The sequence below is a fragment of the Echeneis naucrates genome, chromosome 17 (assembly GCF_900963305.1).
Source record: "Echeneis naucrates chromosome 17, fEcheNa1.1, whole genome shotgun sequence".
Lineage (NCBI taxonomy): Eukaryota > Metazoa > Chordata > Actinopteri > Carangiformes > Echeneidae > Echeneis > Echeneis naucrates.
Window position 1 is genome coordinate 8,045,751 of NC_042527.1, and position 23,199 is coordinate 8,068,949.

Consider the following 23,199-nt stretch of genomic DNA (forward strand, 5'->3'; position numbering starts at 1 on the left):
TCCGGTGTGTTCGTTAACGGGTCCAGCCCGGGCTGAACAGACAGTGATTGTCGGCGAATAGAAAGGCTCGGTGTGCTGGTGGACTGCTCACACGGCCAATGGCCTGACTGGTGGTAGTAGTCTGTCTGCGGTGCGGCGCCGAACACACTGGATGGGACAGGACAGCGCTACATGGGGGACGCAGGCAACAGTGGCTGGTACCTCCGCTCCGACACCCCAGGGAGACAAATCCGCTCTCTGGAGAAATCTCCACAGCCCCACCACGGTCCACAGTTTGGAATTGTCTTGAAATAACGCAGCCGAGAATGCACGCATCGTATTTGAGGTAACCAGATAATACATGGAGATATCCACACACAGAGAAGGACAGAGGGCCATGCACACACACACTCAGCCGCTTTGTAACCGCCGTTGTCGCCCTGTGTGTGTTTTCAGTGTCTCCTCCGAGCATGGACTGACCCGATCCCTCTCTGGATGATTTGATGGGGCTGCTCAGAGTCATGATGCCGCCCAAGTTGCAGCTGCTGGCGCTGCTGGCGTTCGCAGTGGCCATGTTCTTCCTGGAGAACCAGATCCAGAAGCTGGAGGAGTCCCGGGGAAAGCTCGGTGAGTGCAACGCTCCATCCCATCCCGCCACAGCGCACCAAGCATCCCGCACGGCGTGCGTGAGGGCTCTCACTCGGGTCACTGTAGAGCCGAGCATTCCCAGTGCCCCAGAGCATTTCATCCCCAACACATGCGTCTTCAGGCGGTCCAGACAATGCTACGCGGTCATGAAATGTGGAAGCTGCTCCACTGTCCTAACTTTACATGGCCGGGAGACTCAAATGTGGGAACTGTTTCGAGTATTTCTAATCATTTAGTACATTCAGCAAATCAATTGTGAAAGAGATAATTATTCTTCGGTTCATGCGATTCACAGATTGGTTTCTACAGTGGCCTTCAATACTGGAATAAGCCAACAAGAGTTTCCTAAAGCCCATGCTCACATATCCAAATGTCTGTGGGATACTGTTTTTTCTCTCTTTCGGCCTTTCGCCACTGCTACTTTATTATTGACTTGGCCGCAATTTTTACGCAGGATGCCCTTCCTACCGCAACCCTCCCCATTCATCTGGGCAACGGTTTGCCTTGTGGCTGGGGTGTTAACCCCTAACCCCTGCACGCAAGCATGCAGCTCTACCACTGAGCTGCATCCACGGGCATCCACAGTGACACTTACAGAGAAAAAGGAGCAAATGAGCAAAACCAGACTTTGTAGAAACCAGGATGGGAAAAATGGTTGTCATTTTGCTTGAAATTACTGACACAGTTAACTGATGATTGAAAGAGTGATGGTTAATTTCTTTAACTGTTTGGATGATGCTTAATTTTTGTTAGCTCTAGTACACTTGAATGCCAATGAAATGAGAAATCAACGGTCAACATAGAATTATGAGCATAAAATTGGGAAAGTGCAAGGTGCTAGTACTTGACTCAGAACATAAAATTTGGATGGTAACTGAAGAATATGTTTTAGTCCTTATTGAAAAGCCACAAGACTTTTTTTTTTTTGGTCTAAGCAATTTTTAATAATATTCTGCACGCATGGGGACACCACCCTGCTGCAAATCCTCTCATGCCAATTTACCAAACTCTTTCTTGTGATGGAAACATGGCCAATGCTGTTCAAATCTCATTGTTAGCTCCCATCAGGGGTTCGGTCCAAAAAAAAAAAAAAAAGATCTGGGACATTGCAGGATTATCTCTCTGGTGCCTCCATTCTGGGTATTTTTTAAGAAACAGTAGAGCATTGCAGACAACCTGAAGGTGCAGTCAGCACACCTCAGGGGCTCACACGCCAATTCTTGTTTCATTCTGTGCGAGTGGGAGCTTGGCACCAAGTGCAGGGCATCCGATAGACCTTTTCATTGCAGACAATTTGACATGTTTTAGTGGGAAATTTATTGCACAGATGTGGTATGACACTCTATGACTGCAATGAGTTAATTACAGTGACAGCCTGCAGGAAGAAATTCTCTTTGTGATGGGTTGATTTGGCATACAGAGAGCTGTAAGACCTACCGGTAGGAAGGAGTGAATTCTTGTGAATACTTACCCCCACAGGCGTTAATTATGATTAGGGGGAAATTAGGTCAACAATATTTGTGTATTTTAAAGAATGATAAGGGTGTACGTTTTCCTGTCTTCAGAAGTGCAATAGAGGCAGGGCATTCTTTCTCCAGGATGACCTGCACAGACACATACGAGTGTCTAATTAACCAATGAAAGGACCAGCAGGAGTGGGCTATTACTGTGTACAGGCTTGGAAGTTCGTCCTGAATGAATATGCGGTTCTGTTTATGAACTGTCTGATAGCAATGAAAGCAAAAACACCACCAGAGTTGCTTAGAACAGTAGGTGATGTCTACAAATAGCTTAATTTTGTTCTCACGAACAGTAGCGTCAGTTAAACCTGTAATGATTAGTTGATTAATTAGAGAGTAATAAATCAGATAATGATTTGGAAACAGTTTTTATAATTGTTTTTAATTTTAACTAGAAATTGCATTATGATTGTTGTGGTAAATTAATTACTCTGTAATTTTTTGGAGAGTAAATTATTAATTGAGAAATATTCAAGAGATTAATGGAAGAAATTAGTGAAATAATTGGTTGCAGGGCATAGTGGTTAACGCTGTTGCCCCATAATAAGGTCACGGCTTCGGCTCCCGGACCTGGGGCTTTTCTATGTGGACGTTGCATGTTCTCCAATGTCTCTGTGGGTTTCCTCCCACCGTCCAAAGTCATCATGTTTGGGTTAATCGGTGACTCTAAATTTTCTGTAGGTCTGAGTGTGAGTGTGGGTGGTTGTTGGTCTTGTCTTGTTGTTGCCCCACAATAAGAAGGTTGTGAGTTCAGTTCCTGGGCCTGGGGCCTTTCTTGACCCTGTGACGGACGGGTGACCTGTCCAGGGTGACCCTGCCCTTGCCCAATGTGAGCTGGGAAAAACAGATAAGCTGTAGAAAATGCATGAATTAATGAGTAAATGAATGAATTTGTTGCAGCCATAATTAAATTCACAATTGCATATAAAATGGTGATCAAAAGTGTTTCAGATTATTTTATCAACAATTGACTGGCCTTTGAATCCCTGCTTTTACTTAATGAATTACTTAAACGTATTTTATTTGCTGGTTAGTTTGTGATTGCAGCACTGGTTAGGGCCTCAGATAGTGAATTTCAGGTTATTTTTACTGTAAGTAGAGCTAAGACAATGACTAAATTACGAGACTGACATAAAATTCATTGATAACAATTTTAACAACCAAGTCATAGTCAAAAAAGCATTCCTAGTTGTACATTACAGACATACATTACATACTTTGTTATATAATGCTTTACTGACTTCTAACAATCATCAGACGTTTTAAACCACCAACGCTGTGGTTTACAGATGGACAATTAATAGACAGACTTTGTCAGATGAGTCAAATATGATGCTGTGTTGGGTAGTGTCCAGGCCAGAGAGTTAATAAAATGTTTAACAGCTATATTGATAGAAAAGTGTCTCTGCTGAGTTTTCATATGCTAGAACAATCAAGACTCTTGTGGTATAGATGGCTATATTGGCCTGTGACATGGTTTACTGCTGCTGTAAAAGGATTATACTTTACACCCAGTGAACATCCAAACTCCACACACACTAACTCTCCTGATGCCGAAATAGAACCTGAGAGGCCTTTCCCCCTGACTGTCCAGCACCACGAGAATCTGTTGACTTGGCAAAAAGCTCTGATGGATGGCTGGACTGAGCAGACGTCTGTATACTGGAGCTCTGAATTATGTGCCGCATAGCCAAATAGTTGTGACTGAGGCTTTTACAGGCATGATGGTAACAGACGGCCGCAGGGCTGGTCACATTAGTAGGTATGCCTGCTGCAGGTCCATCTGTGCAACCCTTAAAAAAAAAAAAAAACAACAAAACAGCACAATGACCAAAACAAGGACAGGTGGTGTCCAAAGCCAAATCAAAATGCCCAGAATAAAACATATGTGACAATTATGAGAAATGCTTTCAGAAGAAAAAGATCTTTATTTCACTTTTCTCTTATTTTGTGTCCTCTCATGTTACCAATTGATTCCTATTCAATTGATACAGGCACCCTCTCCTCACTGTGTGGAATCCTATTGAACAATATGCACGTCGAATAATTTCCCTCATTAGATGCCTCCCACAGGGTAGACAAGCTGCGATTTGCTTCCAAACTAATCGTCGTCCCAAGGTTCCACTGAGAAGTCTCCTGCATTACAATCATGCCGTGATGCAGCTGCGTGTCCTGCTGTGGGCCTAATCCATTATTCTGACAGTATTTCTCTCTGGCTTCTCACTGGCATTGCTACTGGCTAGATCCAAACCAATGCAGGCTGACTGTGGAAGGATGGAGATGGAAATAAATTTACTTTTAATAAAAGGCCAGAAACAGGAATTCAAGGCCACTTTCCCTGTCAGGGTTACCATTAACAATTTTAGAGGCTCAGCTCGCACAACTTGCTGCTTTACTCTTCCATTCCCGTGTAGTTTGCCATTGACATCAAACACCAGACGGATGTCTGAATTCAATTCAGCTGTGATTAGGGCTTCTCAAGCAGATGAGAAAATGTGATCATTCAGCTAAAAGTGAAGGCCACACAGATGCCACACAGATCACCAAACTCATTGTGTTGAAACAACACTTAAAGGATCATAACTTAACTGAAATATGATAACTGAATTTTTGCAACCCTTTTTTTTTATTGATACCTTTGTTTTCTGGTTGAAAGCATGGTCATTACACAATTGAGTGCAAGGCTGCAACAAATGATTATTTTGGTTGTTGATTAATCTATTGTTTTTTGGGTTTTTTTTTGATTTGTCACCATTATTTTAAAATTAAAATAATTACCCCTGAAACATGTCTTTGTAACATTGTACAATTTTTACATAAAATATAATTGCAATCACAACATAAAGCAATTAATTAAATAATAGAAAATGATAGTGTATATAGTCCTAAAAAATGATGTACAAAAAAGTGTAAATAAAAACAGGATTCATTGATTTGAAAATCTCAAAAACCCACATTTTCTTCCCACTAGAACAGAAACAACATGTTGAGAGCTGCCATCATTCAATTCAAAATTATTTTCCATGAAATGGTAGAATATCTCAGTTTCAAGATCTGATATGTTGTTTATGCTCTATGGGAATAAAATTTGGGTTTATGAGATTTGTATTCTGTTTTCATTTACATCTTATACAGTGTCCCAACTTTTTGGGAATTGGGGTTGCAACTCAAAATAACTGCAGTAAACCTGCCTTGCAGGTTGTGGATTTTATAAGGTTAAAACAAGTTTAAAAATAGTTTTCCATCAAGTGACAGTTATTTCAATATAAGAAAAAAAAATGAAATTTTGCTGGGACTGCATCATAGGGAGTATATGAAGTTAGACACCACAGCTGCTGGCTGCTTATGTTTGAGGTGCTCATGCATCTTCGTAGTGCTGCCATGACACATGACAGCTCACCTTCACTGCTTGCATTTAACCTGTCTTGTTGGTTTGATTTCTGTGAAATTTTTCCCTTTACAAATTTTTGGTCTCACTTTTCCAGCCTCTTCTTTTCTCCATCGTCATAATTCACACATTCTTCTTTGGTACTGCTCAGAATGCAGACAGTAGATACTACTGTCTGCATTCTGTCTGCACTACTGACAGTAGTAGAGACAGTTGATACTTTGCAGTTACAAATGAGCCGGTATATGTTTTTATCCTACAACAGGGTTATGTAATAGAAGCATTGATGCTAAAATTCCACATTGTTTTATAGTTTTATAGTCGACATAATCGAATAGGTCGACTAATCATTGCAGTCCTAGTTGATTGCATGATGATTTGTTACATCTGTGCTTGCTGCCTGCTATCAGGCAATGCAGAGAATATTGATAAACCTTAGTTTTCTTCTAGCACTTGCAGCCTGTTGACCCTTATTGATGCTTCAATACATAAAAAAAACAGTTAGTGTTAGTTGGCAGGTTAATTCTCAAGGGGAAACATGGTATAGTGAGAGCTGCATAGATAGAAACATTGCTGATTAAACTGTCACCTCATGCACTCTGTAACAAGAGCAAATGGCCTCTTCACCTCTCTGCCCTACAGGCCACGTGAGCGCCATGTGTCACCCAGCAGGGCAGATATCCAAACTCTTTTTTCCCGAGGCATCATCGCCTTTTATCTGCTGGCCATTATTCAGACTGATGATGCGTGGTGATATTTAGTTCCAGACACAAGTGCCTCTGTGATGAGCTCTGAAAGAGATGAGGGATGCTGTTGAATTCAGAGGAAGGAAAAAAATGTATGAACTCATTGTTAAAGTTTTTGCAGAGCTGACGCAAGACTTTTAGGCAGTCATTTATCACTGCAGCTCCACTCCAGGGACTGTGTTTGAATATGAATTTGATTGTCATGCTAAGCACACACAGCCTTGAGCCCAACCTCACACTACTGCTGAGACGCTCTGGGATCTGGTTAGGAATTTGATCTTTAAAGTACATTGGTCGGGCATCGGTCCTGTCCAGCTTGCATTGCTTTTAGACCACTTCATTACTTCAACAATCTCTGCTGCACAGACCTTTACTTCACTTCAGTCATCCTGTCACTGATCTTTGCACTGAGTTTGACTTGCATTCATTCTCATTCATCTTCTACAGCTTATCCGTTTCCAGGTCGCGGGGGATGCTGGAGCCAATCCCAGCTCATACTGGGTGGGAGGGTGGGGTCCCCCTGGACATGTCACCAGACCATCACAGGGCCAACATACAGAGACAGACAGAGACCAACAACCACTCACACTCTCACTCAGACCTGCTGATAATTTAGAGTCACAGATTAACCCAAACATGATGACTTTGGATGGTGGGAGGAAACTGGAGTACCCGGAGGAAACCCACACAGACATGGGAAGAACATGCAAACTCCACATAGAAAGGCGTCAGGCCCAGGAAACGAACCCGCAACCTTATTATTATGGGGCAACAGCGCTAACCAATTTACCACCGTGCTGCCCAGTTTCAGTTGCAGTTGTGTTTAAAATTTTTCTTTATTAATAATCCAAGCATATACCTGATTTCCCTGTACTGCTGCACATTTGTCAAGTGTGTTTCAACTTGTGTCAGTGACTCACTGTGACACCAACAGTGACCTTTTTAAAGCTAATTGGTGGCACATTGGAAGTGCTCAACACTGCCTGCACCCTATTTTTCTGCTCAACACCAGGTGCAAAAATATAGAAAAATCCAGCATTTCTTCTCTTCACCGTTGTTTTTGTATCCTCTCTGTTGACACGGGACTCAAGTTCTCTCTGAACTCTCCCTGACACCCCTCATCTCCATTTTTAGCCTCCATAAGACTGCAAAGGGTGCATGAGTCATTTACTTTCCCTCTGCACTTTGGCATCTGCTACCGTGAGCATCTAGTAGCACATATCGCCTGGACCAGCCTGCTCAGTCGCTCTCTGAGACATGCCATTTGAGTGGCTAATGGAGGGGAGCCCACTGCAGACTTGGGTGTAGGTGTCAGAGATAGATTTGTTGTGGGAGGTGGGGGAGGCAGAGTGCTAATGGTCATACTGGGCTTCTGGTGTACTGTCAAAAGGAGGCTTTGATTTGGGCTAAGGATTTGTGGCCCTTGGCATGCACTTTGTCTGACAGAGAATGTGTGTCGCCGTGCACGGCAGCAACTGGAGCCGACTCTGCATTTGCTGCTGTAGTAGGATGACAGACGGCCTAATCACAGTCTTACGGACGGTTTCACACCCTGGGTGTAATTGGAGGCCTTCTCGAAGAACATCCTGCTCCAGTACCACCCATCACTCCCCACAGCTGGCCTCTCCCTAGTATTTCCTCCCTATGTCTTCGAACAGACACACTCTCTCCTCCTTGCTGTCTCCCCTCTGTCTTCATCTCCTTCCTCGTCACTCTTGGAAGCGTAACTCACTCAACCTGAAGAATTGGGCTTCAAATATCACATGCCATGAAAACCCTGCAGGCCAGACTATATTGACTAAGCTCATGTGGACTAGTGGATCTTAGACTGACAGCTCATCAAATATTATTTAGTTGTAGTGGTCAAACTGTCCTGCAGAGATGCTCTGAGTCATCATTTTCACAGGATTGTGCTGATTTGCTTTTTATTCAATTATCACAGAACCTACGGGATTAAATTTAGACTTTGTTGGGTTCAAATGTTGCCATACCTAGCTGTAGCCCGAAGGTTTTTGACACATGTGACAAATGTGAGGTTGTAAACGTGTGAACACAAGTGTCTTTGCACAATACTATCTATTTTAACTCTTCTCAGCAGAACAAGCAGAAGCAGGGGTTTGTTTTGGGTTTTTTTTTTTTTTTTTTGGTACTGCTCCGCTCTTCCTTTGACAGGCAGCACTTTCATCCAACTTCTTCTGGATCACTAGCTGTAAACAGCTTCTTTATTTGTGCAAAATCTCCTTTGTGATATTCAAATATTCTTGTATTTTACTTACCCTGCTGAATGAATGGGTTCCTGAAAGGAGAATATCTGCTGCTGGCTTAGGAAGTAAAGTACTAACAAAGGCAGTGGGGATGTGGAGGGAGGAAGGAGGGTGTTAGTGGGAAAAGATGAAATGAAAGACATTATTTAATTTTCATTGTGACACAGAAATATTTAAAGCTCTGTCTGGTGAAAATCATAAGCCCCTACAAAAAAAGGATTGAAGAAAGCATGCCAGCAGCATTTTTACAACCAATTTCATCGGCGCATTCAGGGATAAAAGAGGGATAAAAATGGTGGAGCAGCACTGCCCTTTCTCTCAGGCCCTCGTTCAAGTTTGCTCCTATTAGTTGTAGTGTTGGTTTAAAGCTGCCTTTATCTGTCCTGTAACATGTCTAACACCAGGTGCCTTCTGGGAGGATGCCTTAATACAATTCCACCATTTCCTGTGCTCTCTTTTCTCTCTCTCCTGAATGATGTGAGTAGGATTGCCAAACTGCCTGAAATCCAACTTGAAGTTCATTAGGCAGAATACAAATAAGTACACGGCAAACAGCTGTGTTTTGTGTCTGCAGACACAATTACTGAAGTATCAGGGATGCTGAATCTTCAGCTCCAACAGATGAGACTAACCCCTGCTGTGTGTGGATCAGTCTCCATTTCCCAGTGTTTTTATCATATACTTTAAATTGCCTGCTGTTCAGTCAGTACAACTGGTTGGTTGATTATTAAGCTGTTTCCTTTAAATAGATTAGTGTTTGTACCTAGTATCTTGCCTCTGACTGGTGTTTATGCGGCCGTCCAGAACAGTGTTACTATTGCGGCTGATTGTCAACTTAAAATGGTACCATCCATACATGATCAGTCCACACCGAATGCAGCCCTTTTTGCCACTGTTTCTATGCCTCTTTACATGTCGTCTGATCTTAGTCTGCCAATTACTCCATCAATCTTTTATTCCACCAAATGTCCGAACAGTGCAGATTCATAGTATCACGCCTCATGTAACATTTGTTTTTGTGTACTTTTTGTCTAATCAAGTGACTAGAGGGCAGTGCGGCAGCATAATGGTTAGTGCTGTTGCCCCACAGTAAGAAGGTTGTGAGTTCAGTTCCTGGGCCTGGGGCCTTTCTTGACCCTGTGACGGACGGGTGACCTGTCCAGGGTGACCCTGCCCTTGCCCAATGTGAGCTGGGAAAAACAGATAAGCTGTAGAAAATGCATGAATTAATGAATGAATGAATGAATTTGTTGCAGCCATAATTAAATTCACAATTGCATATAAAATGGTGATCAAAAGTTTTTCAGATTATTTTATCAACAATCGACTGGCCTTTGAATCCCTGCTTTTACTTAATGAATTACTTAAAAGTATTTTATTTGCTGGTTAGTTTGTGATTACAGCACTGGTTAGGGCCTATAATAATAGTGAATTTCAGGTTAGTGTGTGTGTTGGCCCTGTGATGGACTGGTGACCTGTCCAGTGTGTACCCCGCCCCTGTGGGCCCCATGTGAGCTGGGATTGGTTCCAGCACCCCCACAACCCGGAAACCAATAAGCCGTTGCAGATGAAGCATAGAATAGAATAAAATTTCTAAATCTATGATTATTAAAGGATACTTAATCATATACTTTTATTAACCTAATTATGAACCTTCCCTTGGATTGAGGGCTAAATATCAATTTACATGGGGGGCATTTTCATCTTTATTGGACAGTTGGCAGTGAAGAGGGAGACAGGAAACCAGTGAAAGGGAGAGAGAGCCTTGACATAAAACACTGGATCTGCAATTGAACCATGGGAATTACCCTTAATTAGCATCCACTGTAACCGTTTAGCTAAATACCCTTATTGCCATACACAAAAATATGCCACTATAATTAGTGTTATTAAAAGAGAACTGAGAAGGCACATCTGAAAGATGTCTGGTGAGCTCACTCCACACCCCCGGATTATTTTAGTTTTCAAACATTAGTCTATAAAGCCAATAGATTCAGTAGATATCGCTTGATATCACCCTATCATATTTTTACAGCTCCCTCTTGAGCCACAAAAGACTTTATACAGCTTTTTCTGTCCCATAGGCAGTATTCCAACAGCAACCTGTAAACAACAATGTGCAGATTGACTGGATATTCAAGTTCCAAAACATCTTCATCAGTCCTAAGTCTCTCACCTTACACACAAACGTTCCAAATAAATTCCACACACTGAAGTTTAAAGATTTTATTTTGGAAAGAGACAGTAAAAAAGTGGTTCATGGTTCAGCTAACAGTGGTAATCCTCGAGTGAACGTTGTGCATCTGATGGTGAACATCCTTTCTGGATAAATGGCCTGCAGATGTGAAAAATAATGAGATGAGGGAAGCCAAAGACTAGATGGAAGATACGGAAACGCCTTGAAAGATGATAAGGGGTGATAACAAATTGAGCTGGTTTCAGGGCAAAGAAGGTTTGTATAATGGCAATCTTGCATGATTGTGTGTGGGACAGATCCTCTGCAGTGTTCACCTGTCCCTCCCACTCATCATTAAACCTATGGATAGCTGTCGTCTTCTCCGTTTAATAGAGTGCAGAGGTTTCCCTGGACTCCCATATATGCATTATTAATTATCTGTTACTGGGCTGAGAGACAGAGAGGGAAAGGGAATGCCAGATATCTCGGTTGTAGTTCATAACGAACAGGCATTGTTTGTTTGATTAGGATATGAGCACTGACCAAAGCTGAGTTGTATTTCACTATGAATCTAAATGCATTTAGCTAGTCCTAAATTTGTGCATTTCAAGCTCCCTCCACTTCACACTCACAGGTTTCTCTGCCATGTTTTTGTGGCTGTGGCTAAAGCATTTAGCACTTAGAGAGATTTTCCTGCTGTGTTTTCTTTTCCTATAACAAATGCTTTTAAAAGCTCATGTCTTGACAGGAGTGATTCAGACATGTCCTTTTCCTTTGAAGTGCAACTCCCTCTGAAAATGTTGGCTAATTCTTGCTGCTTAGTCATTAACGGTTTGTGCCAACGTGAGATCTGTTCCAATCAATCCTCAAATCCCCCCACCTCCTCAGCTCCTCAACCTGTCAGACCCTCCTTTACTGAACAAGGCAGTGGAATGATGGAATCCACCATCTGTGTAAATTGCTCCATAATCTCATCTGACTTGCTGTTTCTGATGAATCAGACAGAACCTGGGCCCCTAAATTCTTTCTGTTTTCTCAGACAGTATTGGCTCACCTGTCAGACAGCACCACTGACTTCGATCGCACAAAAGATGTATTAGGGGAAAAAGTGTCAGGTCAAACCGTGATCATTATCCTTTCCATCTATCCATGATGGTTATCATTGGTGTAAAAACATGGCTTGCATTTAGGCAGGAAATTATGGATGGGCCACATGGTGCTGGAGCTCATTTAGTGTAGCCTTGAATTCAGTGGAATAGTTTTTATTTTATCTCTAGTTCATGAACTCCAAAGAGCAGAAAATGCACCAACTTCAGGGCATGCATTGTGAGCCCCCACCCCCACCTCAGAAAAAGTTCCTTGTGCTAACATCTCCCTTGTCAGTGGGGCACATTCAGGCAGGTAATTATGGTCTCAAGACCCCCATAACCCCCAACCACTGAAACACTTTAAACTGTATGCACTGTGTTGACCTTGTTAGCACTGACAGACATGTTTTGACTGTACTCCCTATCTGAGGAACGCTTTGTCGGCACTTTCTGACAAAAACATGCTTGTTTCCAACATATTATTATGTCATTTGGGGGGAAAAATTCATTTCACACTTTTCAGGAATTTTTCCTCTTGCATGGACTGTATGTGCTGACATAAATCATGGAAAATGGAGAATGAAGAATGGTGATCTTCTTTGTACTTGCAGTGTTATAGAGGTAAATCCGGCTCATGACCTTCCTCTCCTTGTTCCTCCCCTTTTCACCTCATAGTAACAGCAGAGCTACCATGGAAGTCCTAACAATGAAAAACTCAACGGCCTGTATTTATGGATCCTTACAAAGCAGCAGTGCCAAGTGCAGGACAGGAAATATCACATCACTGTGAAATGTCTTGTTTATTAGTCTCTGCAATGTAGGCAGACATTTTATTTCCACTGCTTCACCTCAATGGGTACATCTGTTGATCTGAATTTTTATAATGGAGTCTTTCTATTGAAATGTGGCTTATTCATACTGTTTGGAACCGTTTCTGGTATTCCAAATAAGATTGTCCTTTAATGATAAAGTTAGAGGCAACGCAAATAGAAACGTGTCACATCTTTCTTCAAGCAAGATTTATTTATTTATTTGCATTTCTATGTTTTGCTGTTTGCTGGCACTTTTTCATTGACTCTCGTGGCTGGATTACCAAGAACAGCCCCACAAGTAATTTTTTACTAACAGTTAATCTGTTCGTTTTTTAATTAATAGTTTAGTTGATGAAATTAAATAAATGACAAAAGCCTAAGGTGATCTGTTGTCCAGTCACCAGTCTACACCTCAATGTTTCAGTTTGAAGTCAAAAAACAAAAACAAAACAAAAATAATTAAAAATAAATAAATAAATCTGCAAATTTGAGAGGCTTGAAACTGCAAAAATTGCATTTTTGATTGATTAAATAGCGTAAACAACAAATATATACAAAGAAAATGTAAACATTATTATTCAGGCAACAGAATTGTCCTCCATCGATATCTTCATTTTATATTTGGGAAACATCAAGGGTAAAACCAGAGACAGACATGTTAAGTCAATCAGGTGTCAGCTATGATGTAAAAATCATGGACAAAAGACTTCCAAGGACTGAAGTGAGAGGTCAATAAAACTCTTCCGACAAAAGTCAGATCAGTTTAGAGTCTTCAGTTCAGTTTCGATCACTTTATATCTTACTCAGAAATGATGCGTCCTTGCCCCCCTCTCTTCTTCTTTCTCTCAGCTACTCGACCTCTTCTCTGAGTCTGTCCCAGCTGTACTGTGAAGGACAGACCAGTGAATGAGACCTTTCATTGAGTGTCAATGTCGCACTTGTGTGTCAAAGGCAGTGGGAAAAAGTGCCCCAGCTTGGGTAATTCCTTCCTATTTCAAAAGTCCGCCTGAACAATTGCACTTTGGCTGAAATAAATGTGAAATGCATGAAACTTTTTTCGTAAAAACATCAGTGTCTTTTTAAAAGTTCAAGGCAGTTTATGTGTTCCATCGTGGGTGAACTTGCTGCGGTCAGACTATCAGCTTTCAGAAACTCTGAAGGCATTTTGAATGTACTGAACACCTTTACTGTCACCTAATGAACGTGCCCTCGTTTATCTGTCTCCTTCCTCAGTTCTCTGCAGCTGCCAGCAGCGCTGAAAAGCCACATGGCAGATTCCTCTCAGCATGTTTTTATATTCCTTGTCATTGCTTAAATAACAATGGGAAGGCTGCTTCTGCACTGTTTAATCAGGCCTGAATCTCCCCAACAGCACGATTTTATTCCTATTTCTTCTGATAATCCACTCTCCGCTAAACAGATCCAAGGACTGAGTTTGAATAAATAGAAATTGTGAACAGTTTGTCCAAATGTCTGAGTGCTACAGTAGTGACATAACTGTCCCTCTGGAAATCTGACACTGCAAAACAGTAGTATGCATCCAAGTCTATATACAGAGAAGAGGGAGAAACAGCAGCAGCAGACTAGCTCGATTTTTATGCAGCAGCAACCTAGATCTCCTCCTTGTCATCCTTCATTGATTTTGCAATCCAGCAGCATCCAAGCAGAACCATACAAGCCGTGCACCTCAGTCTGCTGCTGATAGCCAATCTCTATTACCCACCTAGCCCAAGGCTTTGGTTGGATGGCCTAACACTCAGGGGAAGCAGAGAGACAGAGCGAGCTCCTACTGGCAGATCGCAGTGATGATGGATTTATGAGCTGCTTCGAGAAAGGATCATCTTCTCTACCCCACTTTTATTATCCCATCAGAACTGACATTTTAGCAATAATACATGACAACCTGTCACATTGCGCAAATCTAGCAGTGAATATTAATAACTTCAAATGCTCACGTCTAATCAGCCACAAAATTACTTGAGTAAATATGTTCAACTACCAGCCCTCTGTCTTCCTCCTGCCTTTACTTTGAATGAAACTCAGTGTAATAGGCTTGTAGTTGTCACAATGTGTAAGACCCATGTTGGCTTCATGGTTCATAATTAGCTTTTAATGCACAGACAGAGCGTGAGGGGAGGAAACTGACAGAATTGTGGAATGAAAAGAAACCTGCTGTGTGGCCATAGTAATTCAGGCTTTTGTTCTTTAATTAAATGACCTCATAAGGGAGCTCTAAGCCTAAGTTTGTGTGTGTGTGTGTGTGGGGCGCACTCTGATATGGAGGTTTGTGCCAAGTGTGTTCAGTCTCACAATGAATAGGGCGTCTCCTACAAAGCCTAAGAAGCCCTTTCTGCTTTGGCTCCTTGTTAGTTGGTGGAAATTTGGCATGAAACACTATGTCTTTAACAAGCGGTTTCTGGGCCCCTTCACATAATTCAGGACATTGTAGTTCAGGACACGATAGCTCCTGGTCTTTTTTTCACTTTCCCACCTCTTTGAGGAAAAACTGAAAGACAAGCTGTCTTCCTTGCAAGCTGGTCTGCACAAAAAGTTACATTTGTGTGTGTGTGTGTAGCAAAGCAAGAAGAAAGCTTACACGATCTTGATTGGCCCTAAAAATGTCAGCAGTTCGACAAATGGGGGGAAAAGATACTGCTTTGGTCTTTGACAACAGAGTTTCTAGTGTCAAGTCATTCAATAAAAACACATTTTCCCACTTAGCCCTGTGGTAACCAACCATACACCTTCCTTTAGTTTTATTAGTCCATGTTATCAATGAAATAACTTACTGTTCGGTCTCAAGACCATGCAAAGGAGACAAATGGAATTATGTTTGTGGTGCTTGAACTAAAAAAAGCACCAACTTACATTTAAAACACCTCTGTCCAGTCACAGAGGTAAACTCACTGCTGATAATCCACAGACTTCACTGTCAACGGTTTTCAGTGAGTATTCCTTCAATGAAGTGTAGTTCCAGTGAAACTATTGACAGCGAGGTTTGTAGAGAGTTGCTGGGACACTGCAGGACTCTCTATTGAATATTTTATCTCTGCGCTGTGAACTTGAAACTCATTTTATTCAGTGTCCTTGTATTGAGGTAATGACATCAATCTCAAAGAAGCATATATCAAAGCCTGAGGAAGCCACTAAAGTAAGTGAAAGAGCACTCTGTGTCCGAACAGCAGTTTAACTTGTGGTGATGATTGTTTTGGTAATTATTGCAAGTACTTGCAGTGAGTTGCTATCAGAAAATGAACATACAGGGTGAGGCTAGCTGGTTAACATGCTAACTGCAGAAGATAGAGAATTGATAGAGACAAGACTTGAAACTGCAACAAACTGCCAACAGCACACAGTTGGAGTAGCACAAACAACATTGTGTCGTTCTAAGACCCATCACTCACAGCAAGAACCTGACAGCGTCTGTGAAGTAGGCCTGACTTCTACACCTGGTACCACATATCAACCTAGAGGCACCAGATATTTATGACTTGCATTGTCACAGGTTGCACTTCTACTCTATTTTTTGAATGTCACTGCCTTTTTCTGGCTCCTTTCCTTGCAAACGCCACTATAAAAATAATCCCAAAAGGACATTTGAGCCTGAACGATAAAGTTCCAACATAGCAGCTGTTATTGCTGTTGTTTTTGGCTAATGCATGCTTTGGATGGACACGTGAATGAATGTCTCCATTACAGTTGTTGTGCATACTGACAGCCTTCACCCATTACAACCACCTGGCACGTCTTCACGCCATTAGCCTAAAGCATCAGTTGTGAGTGTACGGAAGCGGTAGGGCTCCCTGCGTAACTAGATCCAGCTTTGATGAGTGGAACATTAACAGCTGCACACAAGGGTGTAAGACAGGGGTCACTGAAAGAATTTGTGTCTGTGTTGTTGTGTGCCCAAGTGTGTTCAAACTATTGAAAGAGAGTGCTGCAGAATTATAGGTGACATCTTAATTTGCCTTTGGCGCCAAATGCCAATTTGTAAAGCCGACGAGACCGGTGCAGGCTGCAACAGTGTCTCAGCAGCCAGGCTGAGCTTTCGGCTTGGTTTCTGGAGCCTGCTACCTCTGCTTGGAGCTCCCACGGGTATTAGCTGCTTTGGTGTTGTGTTGTCTCCCCTCCTGTCTATCCCCTTCTCACACACACAGCCTTTTTCTCTTTCCATCTGTCCTGCAGAGCGCTCTGGGGCATTGTCAACACCAGTCACTCTGAGGCAAATTCACACGGCAAAAAGCCAGAGGGCGACAAAGGCCAGGGCTTCTTTGTGTTGAAACTATTCAAACTGACATACTGAGGTCTGGCTTTTCTGCAGCTTCATGCGGTGTTTGGATTGTGACATCCCCCCACCACCAACCTCCGCCTTCTTCATTTAGAGTATTGATGTTGTGTTAATGTCCACCTTAGCTATAAAATAACTGTTGCATCTCTGTTACTAACCTCTCACCTCTTACTCTTCCCCTTTTCACCAGTGACATATTGTTATTTTCCCAGAAGACCAGAATTCCTGGATCTTTTATTAATCATCTGACACTATGACAGCTGGACACACAAACACTTTACTCTGCAGTTAAATGAGGAGACAGAAAGAAAAGGTTGGGGGCGCATACTAAAGTTGAATCTGATTAGCGAGCAAGAGAACTGGTACCATAGCGTGAAATAGACTGCTCACGAAATGATTAACTAATACCCCTGTTTGGCATTATTCTTGATCCTTTGTATGAAGCAGGAAATAGTTTTAGCTGTCTGCTCTTCAAAATAGATGAAATTGAAATCCATTTTTAATGAAGTTACAGTTGAATCTCTCACAGAGCAGTGTTGCCCCTGACAAGGATGGGGTGTTATTTTAACGTGTAAGTGGATTATGTTTACATTTAAGTCTTAGAATGTAGCATGGCTCTCAAATAGGCATCAGTGTTATTTTGCATATTTATTGGACACATTAAACATTTACTACTATGTAAATGAAGACCTTGTGATGTGAGAGTCATTGTGTACTTTTTGTGAAAATCATTAACTCGCCAGCTAAATTAAGTTGCCTGTCTACTTTTCGAAGTATTTCATATTTTACAGCATTGCTATAGACACATTTCTAATTCATTTATTCTGCTCCAGAGAAGTCTGAGGTCAGGCTCAGTTTCAAAGCACCACTCCTTGATTTAGCTGGAGCTCCTTTAATCAGTAACTGTCTGAATGGCTTTTGCTCGCTATTGTGTATTACAACCAACACTTTCCTTTTAAAAAAAAAAAAAAAACACCTACTCACACCCACATGTACTCACCTTTTCTGTATTTCCTGAACCTGTTATGTATCTTCCATTTGAAATTCCAGAACGGGCCATTGCCAGACACGAAGTACGAGAGATTGAGCAGCGGCACACACAAGATGGCCTACGGGAACGGGACTTGTCGGCATCCGTGCTTTCCGACAGTGAAGAAGACGTTGTCATCATTTACAACCGTGTGCCAAAAACAGCCAGCACCTCCTTCACCAACATCGCCTATGACCTGTGTGGGAAGAACCACTACCATGTTCTGCACATCAACACCACCAAGAACAACCCAGTCATGTCCATACAGGACCAGGTCAGCGGGACTGCCGTCACTTGTCTTTAACAAGTTTAACATTAACTGCCCAAATCTTTTGTAATGTATAGTACTCAATTAACTTCACTAAAGATAATGCATGTGTGTACTTAAGAGGAGTTTTCAGCCACTCTAATATTAGTTATTTTTAATTTGCTCAGGTGCGCTTTGTGAAGAACGTGACTGAATGGAGGGAAATGAAACCTGCTTTCTACCATGGTCATGTCTCCTTTCTGGACTTTACCAAGTAAAGAAATGTTTATTATCCATGTTCATAATGGCAACGTTTTTTTCAGTCTGCTGTAGCTTTGTGCACTTGACTCCACCTTGTGGTTGTGTAATGCCCTTTTGTTGCACAGTGTAATGTAAAATCTGGACATTGCCCCAAGCAGCGTTGCTGAAACTCAATTATGATATTACTGTGGCAATAATAGGTTTTATATTTGTTATCACTATATGTCCTTAAAATTTTTTCAATTATTATGAATTAACTTCTGATGAGTTTTCTGGCCCAGTAATCATCATTTCTTGTAGGTTTGGGGTGAAGAAGAAGCCAATCTACATAAACGTTATCCGGGACCCCATTGAAAGGCTGGTGTCCTACTACTACTTTTTACGTTTTGGGGATGACTACCGGCCTGGTCTGAGACGCAGGAAACAAGGAGACAAGAAGGTTATAATCCTCTAATAATCTTCCTCTTTTGTTTTTTCTTTCAGGTCTGTACTAGTGTAATGAAATAAAAGAAGTCCAGCTCACAGCTAGTATCAACATGATTATAAGCATTCAAACCTGCTTCAGTGCTCCAAGTGCTTATGCTTTGTGTTCATGTTTCAGACCTTTGATGAATGTGTATCAGCTGGTGGCTCAGACTGCGCCCCAGAGAAGCTTTGGCTCCAGATCCCCTTTTTCTGTGGTCATTACTCTGAATGCTGGTATGTACTGAAGACATCTGATACAATTGCATATTCAGATGGGATTTTGATAATTATCAACCAGAGTCTATTAGACTCTTGTAATGATATGAATCAAGCAAAAATGAAATTAATCCTCTTTTCGTCTAGCTTTTATATATCAATATAACTAAAATCCAGTTATAGTTTATTTCCCTGTGCCATAGAGTAAATATAAAGTATTACTCCTGGCCCTTGGGATTTTTGGATTTGTTGACAATAGGACTGATATTATCGCCTTTCCTCACCTCAGGCAGTTCAGTGCAGTAACAGTTTTGCTTCATAGTGCACCACAATAAGCTTCATAGTCCTCTTACTGTCCCTTCTGCTACACATCTTCTCAAGGTTTCTGATAGGTCTCTCAGCCTTCATCTGTTCTCTCTCCTCAACCTGCCCTTGACTCTACCTTATATCTTTTAACCATCTGCCTCCTGATGCAAGATACTGAGTGAAGGTCTGAGTGTCTTGGGTTTAGTTCATTCTGGCGCACTAGCACTATATTAAAGTAATGGAACGCAGCTTGGAAACATTAAATAAATACTGAAGACAAGAGGTGAAGTTACTGCCAATCCTCTGATGCTTTGCCAAAAATTTACTTTATAGGCTTAAACAATCTCCTTCCTCCGTTATTAATTAATTTCTTGATCACTATAACACCTGCCACTACTTTTAATTCACCCATACCTTCCTGCCTCTGTGCTTTGTCCTGTTGTAACCCTCTCTATACTCACTTCACAACTGGCGCTTCACTTGATTATTCTTCCCATTTCTGCACTTTCAGCTCTCCTCTGCTACTCTTCTAGTCCCCTTTTTCTTTGGCATTCCCTCTATCTCCCCCAGCTCTACTTTTTCCAAGTCTTGGAAGCATTTAACTTCCAGCAGAATGATTTGCACAGAACACCAAAAGCGACAACCACATGCAATGAACATGGTCTTTGTGCAGGAATGTGGGCAGCCAGTGGGCTCTGGAGCAGGCAAAATACAATCTGGTGAATGAGTACATGCTGGTTGGAGTCACAGAAGAGCTGGAGGATTTTGTCATGATGCTAGAGGCTGCACTGCCACGCTTCTTCAGAGGAGCGACAGAGCTGTACAAAACAGGTGCCATCTATGTTGAATTCGAACAAACCATTTCCTGTTGCCCTGTGTGTTCTGGTTCCCCTCACCAGTCTTGAAAGGCTCAGTCACACTGCAAAGCTGAAGTGGTATAAAGTTGCATAGAAGCCTCACTGAGCTGTTTTCATTATGCAGCCATGCCTTTCTCTGCTTTACATACACGTTAGCTATAAGTGCAGCCAGAATATGTAGTGGATGGAGAAGTGTGACCTAGATGACCGAGAACCGTCAAAGACTGATAAACAAGAAGAGTTGAATTTAGCGGTAATACCTTGGAAACTCTGTTTTCTGACATCATTTTTGACATGTTGGTTAATATATCAGTGACAGAGATACCAGTCTGATATCTGGTATGATTGATAGATAGCAACAGTCAGGGGCACCATAAGCTTAGCTTAGCACAAACATAAACTGGCTTTACCCTTTAAGGTAACACAATCCACAGATCACGAATGAATGTGCTATGTGTGGGATTTGTTCCCCATGTAAACTATCAAAAATGCAACAACAACTCCCAGAGTTACCACACCTGTGGAAGAAATAGACCTGTAAAACCACTACTCGCTGTTTTGACTTCTATTTTTATTCAGAAAGAAAAAGTTATATAATGCATTAGTTAGTGATCTTTAAAAAAAATCAATGATTAGAATGAATGGTCCATTATTATTAAAGGTTAATTGTGAGATGTTGACTTTAGAGTTTTTTTACAATCAGTAAAAAAAACAACTAGTCAAGCAAAATTATATTGTTAATGTTATATTTTCAGTGATATTAAACCTATTTGATGGCATGTGTGTATATTAATGCACGAAAATGCATACTTGTGAATCTGCCAGGATGCCTTTAATCTCCCTCACTCCTCATCACAGGGAAGAAATCCCACCTGAGGAAGACCAGCGAGAAGAAGCCGCCCACTAAGGAGTCGACTGCCAAACTGCAGCAGTCAGCCATCTGGAAGATGGAGAATGAGTTCTATGAGTTTGCACTGGAGCAGTTCCAGTTTGTAAGGGCACATGCTGTCAGGGAAAAGGACGGGGAACTCTACCTGCTGGCACAAAACTTCTTCTATGAAAAAATCTACCCCAAAAACTGAATAAACTTGTGTCAGTAGATGTTTTTGAGCTTTGGAGAGGGATGGACACTTTGTACAGGCTCAGATATGCCATCTGAGACTATAAAAAGAAGTGATGATGAAGTGAGGGTGAATGTAAAAGACTATTGCTGACTGGGCAGCTGCTTTCTAAGTGTGATTGAGAACATATAATGTGGAGCTGTGAAACAGTCTGCCTCTGACACAGCGATCAGACTGGTGACAGCTCTGTTTTTCACATCTGTGCCAGCCAACTGAATGAGGAGCTTGTGTTTCCTCAGCAGTTTGCATTCCCAGCAGGTCCCAGACCTCCACTCACTTTCATGTTAAAGTTGGGACGTGGTCATCTTCTACAGCAGCTGATCAAACCTCGACTCCTGATTGGCTTCACTTTTCTCTTATCTAGATGAAATATTTTCATTGGCTCTGTACTGTTTGGTTGTGTTTTATTGTATTTAAATTCTTTACTATGGTTGTCTTTTGTATGTAAAGACTGACATTTTACATGGTGAAACAACATCCCCACGCCTCATCACCACTAACTTAACGAGATTTTAATTGTAAGAAACTCACTATTGTGCTGTATTATTGGAATTGAATGAGAACATTTGAGGTTTTTACGAAATAAATATTCTGTGACAATGGACAACTTACTTGGGACAAGTGTGTATGCTTTATACTGTAGTTAATGTGTTTTGCTGGATGACTCGTTGACCTGCAGCTTCACCCAGAGCCTTTTTCTAGGTGGTGCCGGAGGCTTTTACATATTATGAGTGTGTAACCTATGATGAAGACACTGCTGCTGTAAATACCTATCTTTACTATTCATTTCATTTTCAAGGTGATTGGTTGAAGTACAAAATTAACCCATTCTTCTGTAACATTGGGCATTTTGGCAGTGTGTAAATTACTTTCAGCTCTTTCATTTCACTTTTTTGCTTGCATTGTATTTTTTTGTTGTATGTTTTCTGAAATTTGAGAAACCACGTAAGCATGATTGTCAATTAATGGTTCTTTGCTACTTAAAGGACTTTTCTGACATTTCGGGATATCTTTGCCTAAAGTTAAATGATGAATGATCGATGCCACCGTCATGCCATAGCACTGTCTGTTAAATGTAAACTAATGGCCAAGAGATGTTTGACTAACTTCATGATGAGTGTTATATTCAACAGACCAAAAAAAGAGGTTAGAGAGTTTGGGAATATCATTACTTTAATTTTAAACCTCTAAATATATATATATATACATATATATATATACAAATGAGTCAGTCTAGTTACAGATAAATTTTAGTCTGGACATCCGTTTGCTGGCCAGTTTTTGTTTACCTTCTATTCATTTAATTCTACTTGTGTTGCAGCTTTGTCAGTACATCAGAACATAAAAACAACACAGCTGTTTTCATCTTTTGATTGCAAAACAAATATATTGAACGGTTTAAAGAAATTGTGTGTGCTTCTTGATTTGGTGCAAATAGTTGCTTGTCATCACCAGTTACCACAGAGTTCAAGACATAAAAAGCTGCTGTTGTGAAAATGAAAGATGGATTACTTCAGGGCTTGTATCCTGCAGAGGGAGATAAAGAGCTGCCAGGTCTAAATGAGTCCTCCTACCACTGACTCTGTGTGTTTATCTATTTTCACATCCTTTCCTCTCTGTATCCTCCCAGAGCATCCTTTAGGTATTTGGTACACTGAATGTTTATATATATATATAAATTCAGGATTATCTCTTGCCCTGTTGAGATAAGCACTACAGCAGTGTGACTATATGAAGTGAGGAAAATCACCAGAGGCCAAAAGAGAGCATTCATAAGAAGCAGTGCT

The 23,199-nt window shown here is 41.3% G+C and overlaps 1 protein-coding gene across 1 annotated transcript; it reads left to right on the forward strand.

Annotated features, from left to right (window-relative positions):
- The first annotated feature begins 7 nt into the window (after positions 1–7).
- hs2st1a (heparan sulfate 2-O-sulfotransferase 1a) lies at positions 8–22,812 on the forward strand. The gene is made up of 8 exons (XM_029525108.1): positions 8–325; positions 436–606; positions 17,960–18,213; positions 18,375–18,460; positions 18,748–18,886; positions 19,049–19,146; positions 20,108–20,265; positions 21,150–22,812. The coding sequence occupies exons 2-8, from the start codon at positions 483–485 to the stop codon at positions 21,371–21,373; spliced, it is 1,083 nt and encodes a 360-aa protein (XP_029380968.1). The 5' UTR covers positions 8–325; positions 436–482; the 3' UTR covers positions 21,374–22,812.
- The last annotated feature ends 387 nt before the right edge of the window (positions 22,813–23,199 follow it).

Excerpts from the sequence above, each read along its gene's own strand:
- hs2st1a (XM_029525108.1), top strand. The coding sequence starts at position 483 with ATGGGGCTGCTCAGAGTCATGATGCCGCCCAAGTTGCAGCTGCTGGCG. Across the intron at positions 18,887-19,048 it reads GGAAACAAGGAGACAAGAAG|ACCTTTGATGAATGTGTATC; the intron begins GTTATAATCCTC and ends TTCATGTTTCAG. Across the intron at positions 20,266-21,149 it reads GACAGAGCTGTACAAAACAG|GGAAGAAATCCCACCTGAGG; the intron begins GTGCCATCTATG and ends TCCTCATCACAG.